We start from the raw sequence: 9,644 nt of genomic DNA, 5'->3' as shown, positions 1-9,644 counted from the left end.
AGGGTGGTACCGGCGGCGGTGAAGGCCAACGGGCAGGCATGTGGAAGCCCTGGCCATGCCGGAAGAGCATGCCCAGCAGCGCAGCCGGAAGCTTGCTGGGCACCAGCAGGGCCCATTGACAGTTCTGCCCTGGGGCCTGGAATTGCTGTTGGCGGGCCTGCTCACAGTTTTATGATTATGAATCCTGCTTGTGGTATTTTCCCTAATTAATGTCAGGTGACTTCCCTCTTTTCATTAAAAGTTTCTTTTCTCACTCAGACTCTGTGCTTGCGAGTGGGGAAGTATTGCCTCTCAGAGGCACCCAGGGGTAGTGTGTAATTGTCCCAGGTCACTGGGTGGGGGCTCGAGCCGGTTCTGTGTTGTTTTGTTGAAAAGAAACCCCTAGATATTCAACCCAGCCCTGGTTGCTGCTGGCTCAGCTTCCACCTGGCAGAAGGGTTACACTTAGAAAGGAGGAGAATAAGAGGGGACATAAAGGAAGTCTACACAGTAATGATTAGTCTAGAGAAGGGAGAATGGGAACCTCTGTTCTCCCTAGCCCCTAACACATGAACAAAGGGACTGTTAGTGACATTGAAAGTTGGGAAATTTTAGATCAATAAAAGGAAATATTTTAGGGTAATCAGATTATAGGAACTCTTTGCTACCAGATGTTTTAGAGGCCAAGAACATATCAAGTTTCATGGAGGGATCATACCTATATATGGATAACAAGAACAACCAGAGTTATAGCTAATACTAAAAAAGCTTATTGGATATTAAATCATATGCTTTAGGGTTTAAGCAAATCTCTAATTATTGGCGACTAGTATGAGACCTTCATGAGTGTCAGATTATCCTACAACTTCTTACTCTGGCATGGCCTGCCCCTTCCTCTGAAGCATCTGGTGCTGACCAGTGTCAGAGACAGGACACTGTCAGATGGACCACTGGGCAAACCCAGCCTGGTAATTCCTTATGTTCCTATAAAGTTCTCAGGTAAACTCCTAACACTAAAATGGACTCTGCTTTCTCACATCACCCTCCCCTTGCCTCAAGTCCAATCTAAAAAAAAAAATCAGTGTCTGTTTGAAAGCAACTTGCAAAATTGTATGGGACACTTTACACGGACAGCTCAACCTGGTGCCTTTAACAAATCTCTACAAACTGGGATACCACTTAGTGGTGAAACAATCACATTTTTGGTAAAGCTGATGACAATTGAATAGTAAAATGACTGATTTGTCCATATTTATGCTGCATTGTGCTGACTATGGTCTTTGGGATATGTCATTTGGGAGCTCTGGGGCAACTGCTAGTGACTCATTAAAACCCTAATATCCCTTGTCCCTTCAATAATATCTTCCCTCTGAGGATCTCAAAGTGGTTTACATATATGAAGCTTCCAAACTCCTGAGGAGGGAGGAATACACAGGGAGCGATCAGCGATGTCTTCTCTTTTTCACTGAAATAATAAAATAATTAGCTGAGAAAGCAAGGCCCTACCCTCAACTTGATGACATTCCTTTGTCTGTCTGTGACATAACTTCTGTAATTGTCTATATATTAAAGAACCACTTGATGGCAGTCATTAATACCTTCCAGCATAACAACACCCCCATCTCAGCTCTGCCTATCCTCCCAATGAAGTTTCATATGTTGATACTCTGAATGATTCCTCTCCCAAACAGAAAGAAAAGAAAAGAAAGAGGAATCATAGAATCACTGAAACATAAGGCTGGAGGGTACCTCAAGAAGTCATCACATTCAGCTAGTTGCACTGAGGCAGGACCTAGAGCATCCCTGACAGGTGTTTGTCCAACCCCTTCTTAAAAACTCCAGTGATGGGGATTCTACAACCTCCATTGCAATCCTATTCCACAGCTTAAACTACTCTTATAGTTAGAAAGTTTTTCCTAATAGTTAACCTAAATCTCCCTTGCTGAAGATTAGGCCCATTACTTTGTGTCCTACCTTCAGTGGATCTGGAGAACAACTGATCACCATCCTCTTTATAACAGACTAACATATTTGAGACTCTTATCAGGTTCCCCTCCCCAAAAAATCTTCTTTTCTCAAGATTAAACATATTAAAAAAACTGAGTCTTTCCACTTGATTTAGAAAACCTGACCTTTTTATCATTTGTGTTGCTCTCCTCTGGACTCTCTTCAGTTTGTCCACGTCTTTCCTAAAGTAGGGTGCCCGGAACTGGATATGGTACTCCAGCTGAGGCCTCACCAGTGCTGAGTAGAGCAGGACAATTACCTCCTGTGTCTTACATATAGCACTCCTGTTATTACACCCCAGATTTAGATCAGCTTTTTTTGCAATTACATTGCATTGTTGACTCATTTTCAATTTGTTTTTCACTATAACCCCCAGATTTTTCTCAGCAGTATGACCACCTAGCCAGTTATTTCCCATTTTGTAATTGTGCATTTCATTTTTCCTTCCTAGAAGTACTTTGCATTTGTCTTTATCAAATTTCATCTTGTTGGATTCTGATCAATTCTTCAGCTTGTCAAGGTCACTTTGCATTCTAATTCTGTCCTCCAAAGTGCTTGCAACCCCTTCCAGCTTGATGTCATCCACAGATTTTATAAGCATGCTCTCCACTCTCTTATTCAAGACATTAATGAAAATATTGAATAGTGCTGGACTGTGTTCCCTGTAAGCTGCATACTTGGGTGGCTGTACGGAAGAGATTCAAATGCCGCCCAGCTGATTAGAGAGCACACACAGCTGGCAGCATGTGCTCAGGTGCCCCTCCCCCCACATTGCACCATCCTGCAGCTGCTCCCTGGACCCTCCTGCTGGCTGTGGAGAGCGGGGGGTGGGGGGGAAAAGGAGAGTGCTGATGTCAGGGTGTCCCCCTTCCCCATCTCTGCAGAGAAGACAGCCTGGGTCAGGAGGACTTGGAGCTGCTGCTATGGTCTGAAGGGGGAGTGCCTTTCTTAAAGGGACAATGCACTGTTTCTGAGATTTCCCAGCAGCCATCTCTCTCTCTCTCTCACACCCACCCCTGTCCATATACCTCCTCCCTGCAGAGTGGGGGATGGGAAATAACAGGACTCAGAGCAGGAGAGCTTTCAGTGAGTGTCTTAAAGAGATAGCGCCCAGCTTTCCCCAGCAGCCAGCCCACACAGTCTCTGTGTGTCACACAGTCTGTCTCGCTCTCTTTCTCTCACACACACACACCTATCTGTTGGGAGGTAAGAGTGTATTATTGTTGTTACTTCTTGGTACTTCCTACAATGCACATATATTCTCTGTAATTTTATTCTTTTAAAGTGTGTTATTTTAGTGTTTTGACTGGTCTATGCATTTCATGATTTTTATTTCTCTTACACTTAAATTTAATTCTTTGAGTGGTGAGTTCTCAAATGCCTAACCTATCCTGGCTGGAGTAATTATCCCTATGGTAACTTTTAAAAAAATATATATAATCTAGGTTTTTTGTTTCTATGCGTGGTGCATATGCACACATTACCTTGGTGCACATAAAATTTATTCCACACATAAATGGAAAAAAATTAAAGGGAACATTGGTGCTGGACCCCACTAGATATGCCCTCCCAGTTTGACAGTGAATCACTGATAACTACTCTGAGTATGTTCTTTCAAGCAGTTGTGCACCCACATTATAGTAATTCCATCTAGATCCCATTTCCCTACTTTGCTTATGAGAATGTCATTGGGGACTGTGAAATGGATGCACCCGGCAGGGATCCTCGTGTGGGACACTTGACAGGTTAATGCCCCACACTGGGGGGAAATGATAGGGATGTTCAATGATCACGAGTGGTCAGGAGCTCTTGCGTTGACGTCTCATCAGAAAGAGTGAATGGTACAGAGACAGAGAAAAGGACGGATAGAGCGTGTAACTTTTCCTTCTCTGGTACCATTTTGTTTTCCCTCCTGAAAGGCCAGAAGCCAACGATCTACAGCAGGAAAACAAAAATAAAAGTGAAACCCACAGAAGGGGGGCAGATTTCAGGGAAGCTGCTTCACACAGACAACCAGATGCAAACAATGTGCTAGACAGGCCCATTTCACCCCAAATGCACACAGAGACCAAAGGGTTTTCAGTGGGGGGGTTTTATTGCAGGATATTTTCTTCTGAGTGCTAATAAACTATAACAAAAACTCAACAGTGCAATATCTCTGGCTGCAGGATCCGCTGTGCCAGTGAATAAATGCCGGAGCAGGGTGCTTATGGGATACAGAGAGGGAAGTTGGCAGTGGGAAGTTAAATGCCCTGTGGGCAAAGGGGAGCCAGGTCTCTGCCAATCTCCCCATCTGTTAAAGGCCACTCACACCCCTCCAAGGAAGGAGAAAGGCCAAAGGAGACAAAGGGTGTGAGAGAAACAAATGGAAGTGAAACAGGTTATGAACACTGGAGTCCTCCATCTCCGAAAAGGAAGCTCAGAAACCTGTACAACCCCCCATCCCAACCTTCCTGCACCCAGGTGACTCCCATGTCCTTTGTCATATGACTCCCACTCCCTCAGCAGTGGCATGGTCCCCAGGCTGTGTCCATGTGACCTCCATGCCCTCTGGACAAGTCTGAATGGTTCCCATCCCCCAGCTGTGTAGCAGAGTCTTGTTTTCCTATCAAAGTGCTTGCCATTCTGATTGACTTTGTGCCTTCTCTTCCATCAGCACTCTGTTTGCAGGCTTTTCCCTTCCTGGCCTTCATCTTTTCCTGCATTCCCTGGTGTGGGTGCGGTAACCACCCGCTCCAGTGCCGGGAAGGCTGGGGAGAATATCTGAAAGGGAAAAAGAAGAGATGATTGGGGAATGGATCTAGCATGGGCTCCATCCTGCCCCAGCATGATGCTTACATCTGGCCCCTGGGTCTGAATAGCCACTGTAGGTCTTATCCCTCAGGGGCCTAGATGGTTACAGAGAGAACCCCAGGAATCCTGATTTCTACTTCTTCCTGTTCTAACCCACTATACCCTTCTCTCTCACACACAACCAGGAATAGGATTCAGGAAACTTGACTCCCAGTTTCCCTTGCTGTAACTACTATACTCCAGTCCTCTCCTAGAGCTGAGAAGAACAACCCAGGAGTCATGCTCCATAGTCAAGTTCCCTTTCCTGTGGAGAATGCTGGCTTGATATTATGCTGTGTATAGTTGAGTTATGCCTTTAATGTGGTGGCCTTAATCTATGAAAGGAGCAAAGAGCCATTATGATGATCTAGTCTAACCTCCTATGTAAACCCACCCAGAGAACCCACCCAGGAATTGCTGCATCAAGCCCATAACTTCTGGTTGAGTTAGAGCATATCTTTCAGAAAGACATTCAGTCTTGATTGAAAGACTCCAAGTGATGAAGAATCCACCGTAACCCTTGGTAAATTGTTCCAATGGTTAATCACACTTGCTGCTAAATACAGATTAGAAACAAGGTGCAACCTTTTATCTAGCTTCAACTCAGACATTGGAGCTTACTATGCCTTTTTCTGCTAGATTAAAGAGCTGTCTACTATCAGAAATCCCTTCCCTGTGTAGATACTTGTAACCGGTGATCAATTCACCTATTAACTTCTCTTGGTGAAACTAAATAAATTGAGCTTCTTAAGTCTCTCATGGTGAGACAGGCTTTCCAGACCTTGAATCATTCAAAATATACTCAGGAGCACTATCCTGTGGATACATAGCTCTAATAGTATTGAAAGGTTCAGGGTCACCTCTACTGAAGTACACTTTGGGGCGTTACTCTTCAAGTGTACCATGGTTTCTCAGCTTGAGCTTTGTGACCTCCAGGTGGGTGATGAACAGGGGCTTGTCCTTTCTATATTGCGAAATAGGGATAGGGATAACCCTGCTAGATGAGAGCAGTCCCCATTATAGAAAAAGAGGTCCTCATATTAAAGAGTTTGAGCGCCAGTCTACATCTACACTACAGCTGGGATCAACACCGAGATCAGTCCACCGGCAATTGATTTAGCGGGTCTAGTGAAGACCCACAAAATTGACAGATCACTCTCCAGTCAACCCCTGTACTCTACCCACGATGAGAAGAATAAGGTAAGTTGACAGGAGAGTTTCTCCTGTCAATCCCCTGCAGTAACTCGACTTAAGGTACATTGACTCCAGCTTAGTTATTCATGTAGCTGGAGTTGTGTAGCATAGATCGACTTACTGTAATAGTGTAGACATAGCCCCAGTAAAGTATACGAAAAGCAGGAAGCCTATGAGAGAATAATTGGGTCCTATGGGTGTTGGGGGGATACCTAACAAAGACCTGCTCTTTAGTGGTGACAAAGCTGAGGCACTGCGAGAGGCTAAAGTCTGAAAAAAGGAGATCCTAGAACAAAAAGTCACCAGGAGTTGATGGGACCTGGGTCTGATGCTGCTAACAAGAATATGCAGCCTCATTAAAATCAGCAAGTGTACATTGATCCTGATAATTACACATCAGTGAGTCTGACCTCAGCCCCAGAAAAACTGTAGCATGAAAGTTACCATAGAACAGGAAAATTGGTTGAAACAATAATTAGAGCACTATAAAACCCTTAGAAGAACATGATCTGATAGCTAGAAACTAGTGCCTGCAAAGGAAAATCATGCCACTCTAATCTATTAGAATTCTCTGAATGAGTCAGCAGTATTATGAATAAAGAATGACCCAGTTGCCATGACGACGGGGGGTGGGGGGGGGGAGATTTCAGAAGACTTGGACAAAGTCCCTTCTGAGATGCTGTTAAGGAATTAAGTAGCATGGTGTGAAAGGTTAAGTTTTATCATGGATCAGAAACAGGCGAACAGAGAGAAAGTAGGAATAAATGATACATTTTCATCATGGCCAAAGGTTAGTAGTGGTGTGCCATAAGGTTCTGTTCTAGGACAGGTGTCTACCATGTTTATATGTGTACAATTTTTTTTAAGTGCCTAAAAGACTTAGGCGTACAACTGGCGAGAAAATGGGGGCATCCCCCACAGAAAATTTTGACTTCATGGTGGGGAAAAAAAAAAATCAAACCTAAATATTTTTGGCCAAACACTAACACTTTCCATTTGGAAATGCTACCAGTGACTCATGGGATTTGTAGTTTGGATGCCCCATGCCCACATTCTCCTCTATGGGCCAGGCACCCTGGGCAGTCTACATCTCCCCTCTTGTTGAGCCATTGTGGTGCATCATGGGAGTTCTACAGCCATGGTGCATCATGGAAGATGGTAGTCTGGTTGCAAAACTTGGCCCATAGAGAAGAATGGGGGCATGAGGCACCCAAACAACAACTCCCATGAGACACTTTTGACATTTCCAAATTCAAATTTTGGATTCTCGGTGACAAGTCAAAAGTTTCTGAAAGAGTAATTTTTGCAAAAAATTTAATGTAGTCAATGAACCCTACTTAGGAGCCTGGAAGTAGCATTGTCAGAAGCAACTTGGCAATTTTTATTCACTTAAGGCCTGTTGAAGTGCAATAAGCCTTAGTTTCCCCAAGTACCTAAATCACTTTTGAAAATGTGACTTGAGATCCTAGGTCCTTCAGTGATTTTAAAAATTTACCTAGTCTGGAAAAGGGGATGAGCAGTGAAGTAGCAAAATATGCATATAGCACAACATTATTTAAGTTAAACAACACTGGAGAAGACTGAGAGCTAGCACAGAGTTCTGGATTCTCCATCACGGGCAATTTTTAAATCAAGATTGGATTTTTTTCTAAAGAGATCTGCTCTAGTCCAAACAGGAATTAGGCTGGGGAAGTTCTATGGCCTGTGTTATACATGAGGTCAGACTAGCTTATGACAATGGTCCCTTCTGGCCTTGGAATCTATGAATCAAAGCTAGATGAATGGACATCACAATCGCAGATGAAACTCCGTGTAGACCAGAGGTCCCCAAAGTGTGAGGTACGCCCCCTAGAGGTGTGTGGAGCATGGGCAATGGATGAACCATAAGCTTGGGGACCTCTGGTCTACACTGAGTTTCATCTGACATTGGGGGCCTTGGGCCAGAGCATGAGCAGGGCTGTTTGGGGGAAGCACAGCCTTCCCCAGCCTATTATACCTGCCGCCCATAGCATGGAGGAAAGTCCAGGAGGGGTTGGGGGGGGGGGAGAAAGAGGGCATGGCAGGGCACAGACCAGCCTCTAGGGGTGTGGGGAGGGAGCACCATCCAGCCCTTCCCTACCCCCAGCTCTGCTCCAGTCCCACTCATGGCCCTGTCCCCAGCCTCGACGTGGCTTGGCTCCCAGCCTCGGCCCCTGGCCATGGCCCCACTCAGGCCCACACCCAGCTGTGGCCCCAGCCTTGACCCCCTTGCCCCTGTCTGTATCTCCCTGCCCCAAGCCACAGCCCCACTCCTGGCCCTGGAGGCAGACAGGGTAAGGGAAGGGTGTGACCCTCAATAGTTTGGGGACCACTGGTGTAGGCAAATGCAAGGTAATTCACATTGAAAGCAATCTGAACTCCAACAATTTATTTGGTTTTAAATTAACCATAACCACTTATGGAAAAAGACCTAGACATTGTGTAATTGGAAAAAAAAGTGGGGGGAGAGGGGGAAGGGGGAATCTCTGCTCACCAGGTAGCAGTAGTTAAAAAGCCAACAAAATATTAGCATGCACAGGAATGGGATGGAGAATACTACTGGAGCTATTCCTATGTCACTAGGAAAAATTAGTGACATGACCTTATCTGGTCACCCTTTCTCTAAAGAGAGATAGTAAAATAGAGGGGCTTCAGATATGAGTGATGAAAATGATGTGAGGCCTTGAAAGATTTCCTAATGAAAGACTGAGTTTGTTGTGTCTAGAGACAAGAGAAATAAGAAGGGATATTCTAGAGGAAAACAAAATTCTAACTGAGTGAGTCAGTCAGGATGAATTTATCATAACACAGAACAAAGATGATCAATAAAATTGAAAGACTGCAATTTCAAAATGGATAAAAGGGAAGAGTTTTTACACATTGCATAATGAGCCCCGGGAACTCACTGCCCCAGGATAATGTGGAAGCCAAGAGCTTAGCAGGATTCAAAAAGGTACTGGACATTTACATACACTGGAACAATTTACTAAGGGTCATGGTGGATTCTCCATCACTGGCCATTTTAAAATCAAGTTTGGATGTTTTTCTAAAAGATCTGCTTCAGGAATTATCTTTGGAAGTTCTAGGGCCTGCGTTATACAAGAGGTCAGACTAGACCACCACAATGGTCCCTTCTGGCCTTGGAATCTATTAATCTATATGGGAATTGAGAACATCCACAATTACATTAGATCAGATTATGAAAAAGAAAGTACAACCACAATAGTTTGGAAGGGATATAAACCCTCATCCTTTAAGGCACAAGAGGACCTTAAACTGATAGGAGTTAAGAGGAAACTATAAATTGTCCACTAGAGGATATTTTCCCCTTCCTCTAAGGCATCTGGCACTTGGCCACTGTCAGAGACAGGACACTGGGCTAGCAGGACCACTGGGCTGATCCAGCCTGGCAATTCCTATATTCCCAGTACATACTGCATATGACCAGGACAGAGCTGTCAGGCAGGGCCGGCTTTAGCAAGAGCGGGGCCCGATTCCTGGGGGCGGAGCTTGCTGCAAGCCCCGCCCCCAGGACCCGAGCCGCGCCGCAGGGGGGGGGGGCACGAGCCGGGGGGACCCGGGCCGCGCCGCGGGGGGGGGGGGGGGGGGGGGGG

General features: G+C 45.1%; 1 protein-coding gene across 3 annotated transcripts in view; it reads right to left on the bottom strand.

Moving 5' to 3' along the window:
* Window positions 1–4,077: 4,077 nt before the first annotated feature.
* LAG3 (lymphocyte activating 3) overlaps window positions 4,078–9,644 on the bottom strand; it is a 12,463-nt gene continuing 6,896 nt past the window's right edge. For all 3 annotated transcript variants that reach the window (XM_034757385.1, XM_034757384.1, XM_034757386.1), the window contains one exon: window positions 4,078–4,749. In XM_034757385.1, coding sequence (XP_034613276.1) covers window positions 4,639–4,749 — 111 coding nt within the window. In that variant the 3' untranslated portion in view covers window positions 4,078–4,638. The remainder of the gene's footprint in view (window positions 4,750–9,644) is intronic.

Source organism: Trachemys scripta, unplaced genomic scaffold (genome assembly GCF_013100865.1).
Source record: "Trachemys scripta elegans isolate TJP31775 unplaced genomic scaffold, CAS_Tse_1.0 scaffold_133, whole genome shotgun sequence".
Taxonomy (NCBI): Eukaryota; Metazoa; Chordata; order Testudines; family Emydidae; genus Trachemys; species Trachemys scripta.
This window is presented reverse-complemented; position numbering and strand designations above follow the sequence as displayed.